Genomic DNA, 15,797 nt, shown 5'->3' with positions numbered 1-15,797 from the left:
GCCTATGCGTCGTCGCTCACGCGCAGATCCACCCGTGACGAGTAGTCAATTATAAGTAGCATGAGAACTGAATTAACTCACACACGACTTTTGCTATATCTATTTCTGAGTACTCCCTCTCTCGCGAGAGCCTCCAAGTACGCAAAGGAACCTAGCAATAGTATGTGGCTCATAGTCTCAATTCGTATCTAAATATTGATGTGACACTTGCTTAAAAATAAGCAAATGGAACCAAACCAGGCCATAATGTCACGATGCTACGAGCTACTTCTTCAAGCTAGTTGTATAGGTGTACTAGGTGCACCTCGCTAGTGAGGGTGTACTCAGAAAAAGACATAGGAAAAGTCATGTGCTAATTAATTAAGTTCTCATGCTACTTTAATTTACTCCCTCCGTCCACGGTTGATCTGCGCGTAAGCGACTAACGCAGAGACAAATGAGAAGTTAATCTCATTTGTTGAACAAATGAGCTAGCTAGGCTGAGTTACTCCGTTCCATACTTCCATCCAGTGCTCCAGGGAAGCGCTTCATGTCCCACGGTGCACTGATCGTTCCCTCCCACTTAACCTGGCCTGTCTCTCCCTTGCCGCACCTACCATCCACGCATCGCCTCTTCCCCTACGAAATTTCACATGCCTAGACGAAAGAAACCGCACCAACCAAAATAGCCGAAATCCTCGTGCCACTTCCAAATTCTCCATGGAGATTTAGTAGCCCGCTCAAAGAGAGATCAAAAATTTTCATGGACGCGCCATAATCAATCAAAATTGAAATTTTAGGATGCCCGCTGCCTCCTTCCATCCCGCCTCTGATCCCTGGACTATATATGCTGCCATGGGTTGAACGAAGTCCATCAGTTCACCGATCAGCAGCTTTTAGTAACGTCTTAAATGATCCCAATATCCTGGGTTTTTAACCTTAAAGATACTGATAATTATCTTAAGGCCTTAAAGAATATCAAAGGTACATTGCACATTACAATTTACAAAACAAGGATGCTTTTATTTTTGTATTCTGGAATGGAGATCACTTTGAGAACTTGATTTGAGACACAAGCAACAAAGGAGCACGTACACAGCTCTTTCTTGAGAAGTTGCTTCGGTGTTGAGATCTTGGATGCACATGTAGCTGGTGCGTGCATTCTACTTCTTTTGAAACGAGCATTCTACTTCTTCAGGCTCTCTAGGAACCGTGTGCCTTCGCCCAGTGCTCTGAAGTTGCCCTCGGTGTACTCAAGCTTCCCGATGGAATTATAGCGTGCCTGCGCCTCATCTCCCCCGAGGAGCTCCGGGAACGGCTTCACCATCCCATCAACGGAAGCATCCTGGAACACCACGACGGTGGTCCGGCCCCTCTCAGCGTCCGGGACCACCCTGTGCTCGACGCTGGCGTACGCGCCGTTGGTGAGAACATTGAGGATGTCGCCGACGTTGACGACGAAGGCGCCCGGGAGCGGCCGCACGGGGAACCACCTGCCGCCCCTCTTGATCTGCAGGCCCGGCGTGTCGTCGGCGTGCAGCAGCACCGTCAGGCCCAGCCCGTCGGTGTGCGGTGGGATGCCCAGCACCTTCTCCGGGTGGCGGCACGGAGGGTAGTGGTGCATCGCCATGCTCTGCCCCTTCTCGGCGTCCCCACTGAAGAAGGCGTCAAGGAGGGCCTCTTGGCTGACGCCAAGGTCAATCGCCATGAATCTGAGCAGCCGCCTTGCAAGACCCGTCATCTCCATGGAGTACTTGTCAAGCGTGCCTCTGGCGGAATCCATCATGGAGCAGAAGATTAATTAGACTAGAAAATTACTGAATGGAATAAAAGGAAACTGGTCGGAACGAGGATGCATGATAATGGACATGAACACACAGCCACACAGACCTAAATGATGGCGGGTTAGCAGGCCACAGCTCCGTTTTCCTGCCTTGGACTGGCTGCGTGACGAGGAGCACGCACTCTGCCCAGTCAAGCTTACCAGCCGATGACCCACCGCTGAAATGGTGGCCGAACCCCTGGAACTTGTCGCCGCCCCCTTGAAACGCTATGGCGTTCTTGCTTTCCAGTGGCAAGCTGAAGAACTCTGCAGCGCTTTCTTTCATGCGCTGTATCACCGCCTCGTCAACTCCATGGTTCGTCAGCTACGGGGAAGGAGGTATCATAGCTCATAAGTAGCTCATATGAGGGTTTTAAATTTTGTTTTTTTTGGCATTTTTCGGTTTCCATCGCGAAATTTTAGGTGAAATTTGAGTTAAAAAGGTAGATCTTTCGGTGAGTAGGATGAACAGTGATTTCGATTATGACAAAAAGATCAAAGTTTCACGCAATTCACGGAGAATTTTTGATCCCTTGATATGTCACAATAATATGCGAGGGAAAACGGAGATCGATCCTGACCTGAAAGAAACCCCAGTCTCTGCACGCGGAGCCAAGCTTTGCCGTCTCCGACGCCGACGACTCCGGATCCAGGAGCTTTGCCATGTCCACCACAGGCAGCTCGAACGCCTCACCATCGCTGACGACCGCGCCGGCTGCCTGGAGCTCGTCGGTCCGGATGAACCTCTCAGGGATCTGCTTGACGGAGTTGGTGCTGAACAAGGTCGCGGCGGCGTCCGTGATCCTATCCCTGCTGATGAGCTTGGCGGCAGCAGCCTCCATTGCACTCCGCGTTAGTACCTGCTAATTGGGCGCGATTTTGTTGGTCAAAGGGATGGGAGTGGGATTAATAGGCTTATAGAATGTGGTTTTTGTTTAAGAGTAAGAACTAGTTAATTGTTTGCCGCGCGGCTCGCATGATCGAACACGTATGCTAATTTGTCCCGCGCGCTTGGCCCGTGGCTCGCATTAAGATTTTATTAATACTCAAGTGAAGCATACGATCTTCCGTCCAGGAACTTTTGTTCCGGTTGACTTTAGACTCGGGATTAAAATGCCTTTAGCTCCGGGTCAAAAATCCACCACCAATGACCACCAACAGGAGTTCTTTAGTCCCGGTTAGTAATATCAACCGGTTGAAAATACAACCGGAACTAAAGGCCCTCCCTTTAATCCCCGGTTGGAATTACCAACCGGGAACCGGGACTAAAGAGTCTCCTTTAGTCCCGGTTGTAACAGCTAGTAGGACGAGGGGAGTTTTTATCCCGGTTGAAAACACAACCAACTAGAGGCTCTCCTTTAGTCCTGATTGTTAATTCCAACCGAGACTAAATGTTTTCATGGAGTCTTTATCTCCCCCACTCTCTCTTTCCACCTTATCTCCTGCTGTCCCCTCCTTTATCTTCTTTCCTCCTCTCTCATCCCTTATCTTCTCTCCTCTTACAGGGCGAGCGGTGTGCCGGGGGCATGTACGGGTGGCCAGCCGGCGGGAGCCTGGCGAGCCTAGCGTGGGCCCGGCGGAGCGGAGCAGGGCACCTTTTCTTTTAATCCCAGTTGGTAATACCAACCGGGACTAAAGGGGGTAATGACCCGGAACTAAAGAAGTCCCTCTTTTGTCTCGAAAACTTAGTCTCGATTGGATTTTCGGGATCTATAGCTCTATCCAACCGGAGCTAAAGGTGGGTTTTCCATCAGTGTAAGAAAGATTTAAAGTTATGGTTTAGTTCTAAACAAGGTGCCAGAATATAAACACATTAATGAGACAATCCTACAAACCATTATCACGAAGACTGCAATGACCTGTGTGCTGGAAGCAAAAGCTGATGTGCTAGCGGTTGGAGAATGCAACAATTTGTGAAACTGATTCAATAGTCTGGTGAATGGTGACGACAGCAGCACAACACTCGGCTTTCTTTGTTTTCAAGATGATGCGATAGTAGTTAGATAACACTTGGAACACCGATGTGTAAAGCGTCACTAACAGTCTGCAGTAACATATTCAATGTATACACGTAGTTTGTTGGGGGTGATAATTCATGTAGGCTGTTTTTTTCCCTCACATCGAGAGCGGCGGTGGATGCGATGGGCCGGCGGATGCTGATCTTGGGCCGTTCCAATTCTTGGAGCCCACAGGGACGAGCTGCTCATGGGCCTCCTGCAAACAGCAGCTGGAGCTCGTTGACGGCCCACATGACTACTCGAACCTACGGCCTGAAGGCCTCAACGTCTCGATCGCGTTAGGGTTTTGGAGTTGGAGGCGGCGGCGGCTGGCTGCTGCCTCCCCTGACCTCCCCGCCCGCCCCTTTTAAAGCTGGACTGCTCGCTTCCGCTTCGGGTCCTCGGCTGCTGCTAGGGTTTCGTCTCGAGGAGAAGGCCGGGCGAAGCTCCCAGAGCTCCCTACACCCGTCCCGCGTTCGAGGCTAGGTAGCCGCCATGAGCCGATCGGGGCAGCCTCCGGATCTCAAGAAGTAAGCGCTCGCAGCATCTGACTCTGTTCATAGTTAGATCTTGGTCTATTCCGCTCCTTTATGCTGATTTTGGTTTGTCTCTTGTGGCGTCGCAGGTACATGGACAAGAAGCTTCAGAGTAAGTGAATCTCTCGACTTCAAATCACAAATCCCAATAGTTTCCCTGTCGTTTTGCCTCCGAGAAGTTTCTTGTGTGAATAAGGTTTCCTTTGATGTTAAAGACGGAACGTGCGTGCCCAGTATGTTTAATCTTAGCGATTGGTGATTAGGCGGTACCCAGTTTTTGAGTAAATCGACTAACTATACCACATTCTCACTAGCAGCACTTCAATAGTGGGGAATGTGATATCCAAAACATCCCTTAATCTCCCCACCAAGTGGGGAAGATGTGATATTTGCTCCTTGTTAGCTTAGCTGAACCAAATTCTATTTTATTTCTCCAGGAGTTGCAGTTGCATCATTAAAAATCTTGTGTTTCTAGTTTGTTTTCAAGGCTGATCATGCATGATGATTATGCATCTTTTATGTGCTTCGTTTGTGATTTCGTATTTTGCCCTATATGATGAACATTATATCAAAGCTATGGATTTATCTCCAGATGAAGCTTAATGTCATAGTTACTCTGATAGGGCATGAATACTCGCTTTTTCATTTCATCTTTAGAATGGTATACTGTATTGAGGTCAGTCTTCTGATAGTTGCAATTCTTTTGGTACTCTGTATTCATGTTTATGATAGAGAGTGGTGAGTAGACATTAAGGTCTACTGTCATGTTTTCTCATTAGTTTTCATACTTGTTTCTTTTGTTGATCTGTGATGGATGGCTGCCCTACATGATGATGATATTTCAAAAAGCTATGGATTAAGTTCCAAATGAGGCTTTTTATTGTCATAGTTACTCTGATAGGCTGCCATATCAACCTTTTTGAATTTATATTTCAGGGATCCGATAGCTGCTGTTCGTGGTCTGAATAGCTCTATCAAACTGGTGGCCAGAAACAAATCATACTTTACTTTCCAAGTGTTTTTTTTGTAAGAACCACTTTGGCTTTATGAATTTTGCATCAAATTCGATCCACTGGAAGGAAGCAATTCTTCTGCATAGTGTGAAATGTGACAGTAACTAGCACAACCAAAGTGTGATATGCCTGCTGCTCATTTTGTAGTTTAGTTTTTTTAACCAGCAATACTTGTTTAAAGTATTCTGGGCAGTTCAATCTGTTTGTTAATGACTGTTAGGTGACTAGAAGATGTTCATAGTGGTATACAGATATTTAGTGGCTAATTTTTTCCTGTTTGATCATTTCTCCAGTCAAGCTGAATGCAAACCGTGTTGTTATTGGCACACTCCGAGGATTTGATCAGTTCATGAATCTGGTGGTGGATAACACTGTTGAGGTCAATGGAAATGACAAGACTGATATTGGAATGGTGGTAGGTTACCTTTTGCTGAGTGTTGTTAGTAATTTTAACATGTACTTCAGATTGGATTGGTTATATACATCATCATATGCTGACCAGCGTTCATCTGCAGGTTATCAGGGGAAATAGTGTTGTCATGATCGAGGCGCTGGAGCCTGTTGCCAAGTCTCAGTGAAGTGAATCATCACTCAGCTTCAGTAGATGTAGCCCCTGCTGCTTGAATACTGATGTAAATGTTATCAGTCCTGTTGTACGTTGACAATATTTGCACAGCAATATAACTTTGGACGTGAAAAGTTTAGCCCTGTTCCGCCGTTTGTACTCCTTGATTGTGATTATGTAATTCTTCTGCCATTGCTTATGATAAATTCAATTTAACTCAGCTTGTTTATGCATGATTGTCACCTTCACAGCAGGCCTAGCTACCTGTGCTGGCTCCTGGTTCAAAGGTGACTACATGAATTGCCTCACTCAGCTTTACTGCGGGCGATGAGTGGTTCTGCATTTGTTACCGCATCGCCTGTTGCTTTGTGAGGGACAGTGGTTCCATTGGAGTGTCTTCATCATGTACTTGGTAATGTTTTTGTAGCATGTTCTCCAGAATTTGTACAAATTGACTTGGGCTGGCTGGTAGACCCTCCCAGATCCAGATGCATGAATACCTGTTGAAGAGATTCATGAGGACCAAGGAGCAGTGGCTGGTTCATGCAAGGAGTTGGTATGAACACATTTTCTGCAGGTCCTGGGTAACTTTGCAGTTGGTATTTTTTTGACACGCTCTATCAATGGAATTTTGCTAAGTAACAAATAGTGAATTGTTTTCAGTATATGGATATTGCACTTAACTAACAGCTAGACCAGTATGGCCAATGCCCATTATTCAAAATTTTCATGACTGCAGGAACAAACTACACACGATGCTAGTGTCTTCGTCTGCTGGATTACTGCTTAGTCGACCCATGGTTTCGTAGATACAGAAGATGCGTAGTTTCATAATTCATATTCTCTTGGATTTATTTGGTGTTGTGATAGTCGGCTCAGTAGTTAGCTAGTTGATTTGACTATGCCTTCTGTACGGCTCCGGCTCCTAAAATGGGGAGGATCTAGAGGAGCCACTTGTTTTTGGCTGCACTTGTTTTTGGCTCTGGCAATGGCTCTGGCTCATTTGGTGTTCTAGAAATGGAGCTGTTTTTTTACAAAGTGTTTGGTAGGGCTTCAGTTAGAGCTGCAGGAGAAGTCTGAGCTGGAGCCCTATCAAAGGAGCCAGAGGAGTCAGGAGAAGCTGGAGCTGAAGCTCTACCAACGGTCAGGATAAGCCCTGTCACGATAAGCCCTGCAAGGGGGCTACAGTTATCTAGATTAATTTGTCCCACTCGAGTGTCGTGAAGCCTTTTGTTTCCGCTGGCTCGTGACGCGCGTGTGTAATTTTTTTACTAAAGTTGAGTTGCGTGTAATTTAAAAGTGTACTAGAAAACTAAGCAGTATCCACATAATAATTTTGTTTAAAAAACGTTAGTTACACTTGATATAATATGTTATTACGGGAAAGGTCACCTACGTATTGATTCAGAAAGCTAATGACATATTGAACAGCTTGTTGCTATTATTCCATAGTCCATACCGCTGCATATGTTCCACTCTTCTAATGGCATCAGTTCGCTGCTTGCGTTCTTTTGTAAAAAAAAAAAAAAAAAGCGCAAGGACACTTGCTGCATTCCTGCATCGACTTTTCACTGTTCTCCGGCGTTCGTGGATTAACTTAGTTTTCCACAAAACTTATCGGCCAAGGGAAGACTCATTCGTAGATGAGCATGTGTTGGTCATTCTTCTCGGCCATCAGATACAATTCTTGGCAAACTCTGTTCCAATTCAGCTTGGACAGTGGCAACAATCCAAGTAAAGTAGCTGCGGTTGTTTACATCCTGATGGTGTCCAGGAACCGAGTCCCTTGGGCAGTGGCTCTGGCGCTGCCCTTCCTGAACTCAAGTTTCCCGATGGACCTGTAGCGTGCCGCCACCTCTCCGCCTCCTACCCCGAGTAGCTCCGGCAGCGGCGCCACCTGCCCTCGGACACACGCGTCGTGGAACGTCGCCACGGTGGTGCGACCCCTCTCGGCGTCCGGGACCACCCTGTGCTCGACGCTGCCGTAGGCGCCGTTGGTGAGAACATCGAGGATGTCGCCGACGTTGACGACGAAGGCGCCCGGTAGCGGCCGCACGGGGAACCACCTGCCGCCCCTCTTGATCTGCAGGCCCGGCGTGTCGTCAGCGTGCAGCAGGAAGGTCAGGCCCAGCGTGTCGGTGTGCGGGGCGATGCCCAGCACCTTGTCCACGTGGTGGCACGGAGGGTAGTGGTGCATCGCCACGCTCTGCATCTTGGGCTTCAGGGTGTCGTCGTCGTGGTCGTCCCGGCTGAAGAAGGCGCCTAGGAGCGCGTCCCGACTGACCCCGAGGTCGGCCGCCATGAAACCCAGCACGCGCCTTGCAAGGTCCGTCATCTCCACGGAGTACCTGTCGAGCGCGTGCCTGCCACCGCCGATGCAATCGGTTGAGCCGCCGTTCATGCCTCGATCAGGCCTCGAAGGTATATGATCCGATGGAAATGGAGTCGTGCAATGGAGAAAATGGACGTACCTGAGGGTGGGTGGGTTAGCAGGCCAGAACTCCATGTCCCTGTCCTGGACTGGCTGCGTGTAGAGGAACAGGTTCTCTGCCCAGTCCAGCTTATCGCTTGAGGATCCGTTGTAGTGGTGGCCAAATCCTTCGAAACCGCCTTCTCGGACTGCCACGGTGTTCTTGCTCTCAAGTGGCAGGTTGAAAAACTGTGCAGTGCTGTCCTTCATCAGCTGCGTCGCTGCTTCGTCGACGCCATGGTTTGTTAACTACAGAATAAAAGGAATTTGGTATGTGAGGAGAACATAAATTTCATCATACAGGATGATATTCTGGACAGGACCACCCTGGCTGACCTGAAAGAAACCCCAGCCTCTGCAGGCGGAGCCAAGCTTTGCCGTCTCCGACGCCGACAGCTCCGGATCAAGAAGCTTTGCCATGTTTACCACCGGCAGCTTGAACGTCTCGTCGTCGCCGACGACCACACCGGCTGCCTGGAGCTCCTTGGTTCGGAGGAACCTCTCAGGGACCTCGACGGAACCAGCGAACAGGGCCGCGGTGGCGCCCGTGATCTTTTCCCTGCCGATGAGCTTCGCGGCAGTAGCCTCCATTGTTTAATTTTGCTTGTGTACCTCCCAAGTGGACACAGCACGGCACCGCACGAGATACATTGAGGGCTTAAATTTTTATAAGCATGCTCATTAGGCCAAACCTAACCACCTCAATTTCAAAAATCAAGCATGCAGCTAGCCTCTCGTTTTCATGGTAAATACTTCGGTTGAGGAAAAAAAAAAGGTAAATCTACATAATCCTATATGATTCTCTACTTGCAGAATATACTGGTTACCGGTTGGTGGAACAAAGGACACTGTGACAACTAGTTAGGACCTGCTAGTATTTTTTGAAAATAAAGTATGTGTTTGCATACGAGCACGACACTCATCCATATGAACTTGTGCTAGAATTTTTTTTTATAATGCATCGGAGGTCCGTCAACTTACAAGAAAATCCACAAACTCCAGGAGTGTATTTCTAAATCTAAAATTTGTTAAGTTGCATAGTTCGGTAAAGTCGACGTAGTTTCCTAAGTTGAGTGGTTAAATGCTCGATTATTAAATATACACAAAAGTGTAGCCCACCGCTTAAAAGTCTGATTTGATTTATCCCCCAAACTTGTGACCCTTCTCTGCAATCAAAAAATTCCCAAAATCTTCATGCGACGAGCGCCCTTCCCTACTTTCTTCCTTCTGCCAATATAAGACATCCGTGTCGTCAGCCGATACAAAACTCGCACCCACAGTCTCTTGCTGTCTCCCATGCTCACTCCGTTACCTCCTGAAATTGAATACATGATGCCGCAAAACTTCACAATTCACATCTTCCTTAGGGTGCTACCCAACCTATGATTGTGGCCGCCTCCTCGATAAATAGAGGGATAGAGACACTCGTCCAAACTAGAGACGCAAATCCAAAGCCAAACCTAAATTTTTCTCGAAATCTAAAACTCTAGATCCAAAATCCCTTGAGTTTTTTCCCCAACTCAACTGCAAGGTGGCGGGGAGACATACCCATTGAGCATTGCTGCCGTGAGCTCCATGCCGCATGCGGCATGCAGCGCCGGGTCACAGGGGTCGCTAGAAGAGTGACACGGTCTTTCAGCTTTCGACATTGATCTTTGAAATGTCACTAGCATGAACGCAATGTCGAAGGACGTCAGCGCGAACTTAGCCGCGCGGCGAACCGGCCAAAGGGCATAAATGAGTAGCCGCAGGAGCAGTTCCCAAGCGGGGCTCATGGCCATCCTCTTTGCTGGCGCTTTTCGTCTCTGTGTTCATTATTAGCACCGTTGCGCTTATCGTGATGCCTTTTGCCAGCGGCGTCTTTACGGGACATGTTCTTCTACCTCCTCCGGCGATAGGGCTATTGTGCGCTGAGATTCGATTATTTTTAATTATCCGATTTCTCTTCCCGTCTCATATTTGAATTTTTTTCCTTGTGTGTTGTACCTAGATCTTGTTTCGAACAGCTTAAATCCTACTTATGGCCAAAATAAGCTAAAATTAGCAGGCAAATAGTGCGTTTTCTGTGTCTTCCTCTGGCTGCACTTCTCCCTCATCACTTCTATTTATATTGAAATGCAAAAGCTGGATCATACCTGCTTCTCATTGAAGTGTTGTTTCCATATTTTTACAGCTTGTTCGAGAAGAGCTTCCACCCACACGCTGTACCAAATAGGGTCCTAGGGTCATGGAGTCCTTGTATGCAGTACATGGACTCTATTGGTCGACTTCTCCGGCAAGAATCAAAGTTTCTCATCGCATACGGAGAAAACAACGTACCAAAAAGAAGCTGGCAGAAGGTGTGAAGGATTTCTTCCGTACTTTATATTATATTTATGTTATTATTTATTATTAGATTGAGATATTGGAATGGGAGGTATACCATGCACTGCACTGAACTTGAATAAGCACACCATTCATTTGTCCGAAATTGCTCTTGGACTCAGAGTCATCGATAGCTTTCTAGCTATATCATCAGGATGTCCACGTACCTTGCAAACTGGCCTCAGTAGCGCCAGCCTCCAAACGAGGTCGTGGGTTTGATCGCAGTGGGACGAATTCCTTCGAGTTTTTCAGGATTTTTTTTCTCGACACAAGCGTGCGTGTTGAGTAGTACTGTGCTTTCCCACGCAACGAGGACAGTTACCTCTCCAATCTCTTCTCTAGTGTGTGTATGGACACGCACATCTAGTGTGTGTATATATGGACACGCACGTATGTGTGTTCGTGCGGTGTGAGTGTGATGTGTGCAGCTGTGTGCGTATGTACCTAAAAAAGCTGTCCACATACCGTCTCCTTTGGGCCAGTGCTCCAGTGCTGCCATTTCTGTACTCGAGTTTCCTGATGTACCTATAGCGTGGCCGTGTGTCGCATCCCCTGAGGAGCTCCGGTAGCGGCGTCACCAGGCCTCCAACACAAGCGTCGTGGAACATCGCCACGGTGGTGCGGCTCCTCTCGGCGTCGAGGACCACCATGTGCTTGACGCTGGCGTAGGCGCCGTTGGTGAGGACGTCGCCGACGTTGACGACCAGGGCACCCGGCAGCGGATGCACGGGAACCACCTGCCACCCCTCTTGATTTGCAGGTCAGGCAGCCCATGGTGTCGGTGTGCGGCGTGATGCCCACCACCTTGTCCCGATGCCAGCACGGAGGGTAGTGGTGCATGGATACGATCTGCCCCTTGGTGTCGTCATTGTCTTGGTCGCCGCCGCCAAAGAAGATACCTCGCAGCGCCTCTTAACTGACTCCAAGGTCAGTTGCCATGAATCCCAGCAGGTGCCTTGCAAGGTTGCTGATCTCGATGGAGTAGCTGTCGAACTCCATGACTAGGAGTAGGAGGGCATCGGGGAGCAAATCGATTATAATCAGGCCACCAATTAATAAATCTAATCGGAACCATTGAAGAAAATTGACACACCTGAATGTGAGTGGGTTCGCAGGTTTAACGTGGGCAATTTGGTGTACTCGTAATGATTTGATTTTCGAGAAAAAAAGATTCACTTTCTTTATGCAGATACTACTTTTGGAAAAGTTATTGCCTATAATTTTGGGCACTGTTGCAATAATTATAGGCACTGTTGCAATATAAGAACACGCGGGAGACAATACATCTAGTAAGAAGAACACTGGAGGTCATTCTTTTGACATTTTCACTAAGAGTGGATGAAGAAATAATAATAATAGTAGTAGACTTCATATGATTACTTTATCTTATTTGTGTGCTCTTTTTCTTAATATTATTATATTGATGATCAGTGCTTGTGCTGAGAATATTATGAAAATTTGTTGTATGCGGTCACAAAGTGTCGGATCTAAAAAAAATTCAGTCAAGCAATGCAAACTCACATAGTACAACAAATATCCACCGTTTTGAACATATATCAACGTCAAAGTTTAGAAGGTAGTATGAAGGTAAATGGAATCTAAAAATGAGGGTTCATGCATATATTGCATTGCACAAATTATAAGGATTCTTTATTTCGGTACACATATATAGGGGCACGGGAGGTACGTACGTTCATCTCGATCAGGATTCAGGACAGCAATCGAAGTTGCTGCGCGGTTCTTTACATTCTGAGGGTGTCCACGAACCGTCTCCCTTGCGCCAGTGCTCTGCTACTGCCCTTTCTGTACTCCAGTGTTCCGATGGATCTATAGCGTGGCCGTGCCTCGCCTCCGGTGAGGAGCTCCGGGAGCGGCGTCACGAACCCTTGAACCGAGGCTTCGTGGAACATCACCACGCTGGTCCGGCCTCTCTCGGCGTCCGGGACCACCCTGTGCTCGACGCTGACGTAGGTGCCGTTGGTGAGGACGTCGAGGATGTCGCCGACGATGACGACAACGGCGCCCAGCAGCGGCCGCAGGGGGATCCACCGGCCGCCCCTCTTGATCTGCAGGCCCGGCGTGTCGTCGACCTGCATCAGCACGGTCAGGCCCAGGGTGTCGGTGTGTGGCAGTGAGCCCAGCACCTTCTCCGGGTGACGGCACGGAGGGTAATAGTGCATGGCCGTGCACTGCTGCTTCGGCTGCCTCCCGGTGTCGTCGTCTGCGTCGCCGCCGCCGAAGAAAGCCCCTTGGAGCGCCTCTTGACTGACTCCAAGATCAGTTGCCATGAATCCCAGCAGGCGCCTTGCAAGGTTGCTGATCTCGACGGAGTAGCTGTCGAGGGCATGCCTAGGATCGAGGGAGCAGGTCGACGAGAATCGATCAATGCCATGAATTAAATCTAATCAGAACAACCGGAAAAGAAAATTGACACACCTGAATGTGGGTGGGTTCGCAGGCCACAAGTCCATGTCCCTGTCTTGGACTGGCTCCGTGAAGAGGAACATGTTCTCCGCCCAGTCTATCTTATCGCCTGAAGACGCGTTCACATGGTGGCCAAATCCTTGGAAACCACCATCTCGTACTGCAACCGAGTTCTTGCTCTCCAGTGGCAGGCCGAAGAACTGCGCGGCGCTGTCCTTCATCTGCTGCATCGCGGCTTCGTCTACCCCATGGTGTGTTAGCTGGCAGAAAGAAAAGGAAGGATTTCATCTATATTCTGGATACATGTATATGTAGGATCGTCCTAACCTGAAAGAAACCCCAGTCTCTGCACGCGGAGCCAAGCTTTGCCGTCTCTGACGCCGACAGCTCCGGATCAAGAAGCTTTGCCATGTCTACCACCGGTAGCTCGAACACCTCGTCCTCGCTGACGACGGCACCGGCTTCCTGGACCTCCGTGGTCCTGATGAACTTCTCGGGGATCTCGACGGAGCCCGCGAACACGGCCGCGGTGGCGCCCGTGATCTTCTCCCTGATGACGAGCTTGGCGGCAGCGGCCTCCATTGTTCTGCGTCGTCTCTACCTCCCAATTGGCCAACACGCACGGCTCTGGCTCTGCACGACTTACATTCAGGTCCTGCTATCATATTTATAAGGACTGATGAGTGTTATGGGATAAACTCATCTCCCTTTCAGGAGCCTTATCGTCCTGGTGCCGCTCCTTGGCAAATGTAAATTAACTCTAGCTTTCCGCCTTCCTTTTGTATGCTTATTTGCTTGCTGTACTTGGGTTCGTCCCTCCCTTTCGTTGCAATGAGAAGAAGTTCAGGTGGGCCGCTGGCCCCTCGTTGTTCCTTAAAATATTGCTATGAGACATGATAAGGATGAGTAGGATGGTCGGCCATGCAGTCGAAAATATGGACACAGCCTTTACGTTCTATCTCCTACAGCCTCCGCACACAATCCTGATTGATGGAGCAGCCACCAGAACCGGTAGTTGGACCTACTAGCATTTAATCGGCAAAACTCGACATGATTTTAAAGCTAACCAATCATTCTCTGTAATAATTGTCTAATTGATGATGAGCTTTTGTTAGCACGTTATGTTTCGGTCTGGTCGTTTCGCCTTGGGTGTGATGTGGTGCATGGCAAGTGTAGTGTGCTGTGTGCCGGAACAGAAACATTGTCGCTTTATTTCATGACTTCCTCTTTATTTGATGACTTCCCCTTCCATGCCTCGCCATCCGCTTGTGGAGGAGCTCAAACGGATATGTTCAAATGTACACGTAAACTTCGAGTATCTACATGTAAAACAAACTTCAAGTATTTATATGTAACAAGCAGTATAGGGAAACTCCCTAAAAATGTCAGGGAGCAGATCCATGATAATCAGGCCATTGCAGCAGTGGTTTCGCTGTCATTGCAGTAGTGGATTTGTCGGTTAGTCGTGCCCTGTTATGGTGGCTTGTCTTGTCTGTTTATCTTGTTGTAAGTTATTCCTTTTTCAAAGATTTGTAAGTTGTTCCTTCTCTGTCAATATATGTGCGGCAAATCTTGTCGGTTGCCTCTTTAAAAATAAACATTCTTTTCCAAGCAGAGTAGTACCTCTCTAATATAGTTCAAGAAAGATGTATTTGGAAAGAACTGAAAACAATGGTTTGTTCAAAACATTTTTGAATGTCAAAGTTTACAAAGTTTGTCGGTGGCAAGCGGATCAGTGCTCGCCGATGCTATTTTGTTTTGGACAGATTTGAGACATTTTTGTTGTGTCATGTGATGAGTTTGCGTAATTGTGTAGCCAAACATCACATGTGTGTTGTGACAAGCCAAACTTATGGCTGTGTAGAGACTGATTTGGTCTAGGTTGGCTGCCTCTCTTCTTTTTTTAATGTGGCTGTTTGCTTGAACTGTAAGCTGTGACAAGCCAAATATATGAGGTTGACTGAGCTTAGTGGCAAGACAAATGCTGTTGTCTTCAATGAAAACTAAGTTATATATGTTCACTTGTGTGTTTGATGTCTGTTAGCTTCAAATCTATGAGCTCTGTCTAGCTAACTGTTTCATATGTAATGTTCAAAAGATTGATATTGGACGGTTAGTGTGAGGTTATTATTATATATATAATTTTCTAGGTTCATATGAATGATTAGCATTGGATTGTTAGTCGGTATAGAAATTTATATCTTTAAACTGTTGGCCGGTAAAAACCTGTAACCCACTATCACTCGGTGTATATGCATCTCCAGGGAGCATGTCGATATAGCGATATCGGTTGGTACACCACTTACAGTGACTGCTATGAGGAGTCGGTATAACTCTATACCGACCGATGGTGGGTCGGTACATAGGCTTATACCGACGCCAATGCAATCGGTATAGAGGGGTTGTGGTATAGTGGCATCCATCAGACCTTGTTGCAAATATCCTGAGCAGATAATGTTTCACAAAACACCATTACCTGATCGGCTGATCCACCATTAATGTAGCTAATATTGGAGTCGTACAGGAAGAACAAATGACTCAGGTACTTGCTTGTCTCTCATGGTAGTCCTAAGTCCTAACTAGATGTGTCGTCTTTATAAAAAAAATACAAGAAGTGTCTTAGACTA

The 15,797-nt window shown here is 47.6% G+C and overlaps 5 protein-coding genes across 8 annotated transcripts; 1 reads left to right on the top strand and 4 right to left on the bottom strand.

Annotated features, from left to right (window-relative positions):
• Positions 1-925: 925 nt before the first annotated feature.
• On the bottom strand, positions 926-2,672 carry LOC101770684 (protein SRG1). Its single transcript, XM_004983996.2, has 3 exons — positions 2,383-2,672; positions 1,870-2,126; positions 926-1,748 (listed from the first exon to the last, which is right to left on the bottom strand). The coding sequence occupies exons 1-3, from the start codon at positions 2,641-2,643 to the stop codon at positions 1,166-1,168; spliced, it is 1,101 nt and encodes a 366-aa protein (XP_004984053.1). The 5' UTR covers positions 2,644-2,672; the 3' UTR covers positions 926-1,165.
• Positions 2,673-4,123: 1,451 nt separating this feature from the next.
• On the top strand, positions 4,124-6,139 carry LOC101770011 (probable small nuclear ribonucleoprotein G). The gene is made up of 4 exons (XM_004983995.3): positions 4,124-4,328; positions 4,424-4,446; positions 5,641-5,762; positions 5,863-6,139. Exons 1-4 carry the CDS (start codon positions 4,294-4,296, stop codon positions 5,923-5,925), a joined length of 243 nt encoding a protein of 80 aa, XP_004984052.1. The 5' UTR covers positions 4,124-4,293; the 3' UTR covers positions 5,926-6,139.
• Positions 6,140-7,432: 1,293 nt separating this feature from the next.
• LOC101769609 (S-norcoclaurine synthase 1) lies at positions 7,433-9,121 on the bottom strand. Its single transcript, XM_004983993.2, has 3 exons — positions 8,719-9,121; positions 8,384-8,631; positions 7,433-8,275 (listed from the first exon to the last, which is right to left on the bottom strand). The coding sequence occupies exons 1-3, from the start codon at positions 8,971-8,973 to the stop codon at positions 7,666-7,668; spliced, it is 1,113 nt and encodes a 370-aa protein (XP_004984050.1). The 5' UTR covers positions 8,974-9,121; the 3' UTR covers positions 7,433-7,665.
• A 569-nt stretch (positions 9,122-9,690) lies between these two features.
• On the bottom strand, positions 9,691-11,745 carry LOC106804534 (S-norcoclaurine synthase 1). Its single transcript, XM_014805825.1, has 3 exons — positions 11,668-11,745; positions 11,212-11,483; positions 9,691-9,697 (listed from the first exon to the last, which is right to left on the bottom strand). The coding sequence occupies exons 1-3, from the start codon at positions 11,743-11,745 to the stop codon at positions 9,691-9,693; spliced, it is 357 nt and encodes a 118-aa protein (XP_014661311.1).
• Positions 11,146-13,962, bottom strand: LOC101769199 (protein SRG1). 4 transcript variants are annotated; one of them, XR_002675932.1, is made up of 4 exons: positions 13,498-13,962; positions 13,183-13,430; positions 12,438-13,095; positions 11,146-11,747 (listed from the first exon to the last, which is right to left on the bottom strand). XR_002675932.1 is itself a non-coding variant. In XM_004983992.3 (3 exons), the coding sequence occupies exons 1-3, from the start codon at positions 13,750-13,752 to the stop codon at positions 12,489-12,491; spliced, it is 1,110 nt and encodes a 369-aa protein (XP_004984049.1). In that variant the 5' UTR covers positions 13,753-13,961; the 3' UTR covers positions 12,272-12,488. The 4 variants fall into 4 exon arrangements, 1 of the variants encoding a protein (XP_004984049.1); XR_002675934.1 differs by having other exon boundaries at positions 11,146-11,739; XR_002675933.1 differs by having other exon boundaries at positions 11,146-11,731.
• Positions 13,963-15,797: the final 1,835 nt, after the last annotated feature.

The sequence above is a fragment of the Setaria italica genome, chromosome IX (assembly GCF_000263155.2).
Source record: "Setaria italica strain Yugu1 chromosome IX, Setaria_italica_v2.0, whole genome shotgun sequence".
NCBI lineage: Eukaryota > Viridiplantae > Streptophyta > Magnoliopsida > Poales > Poaceae > Setaria > Setaria italica.
The sequence above is the reverse complement of the archived record's forward strand: the minus strand, read 5'-3'. Positions and strand labels throughout refer to the sequence as shown.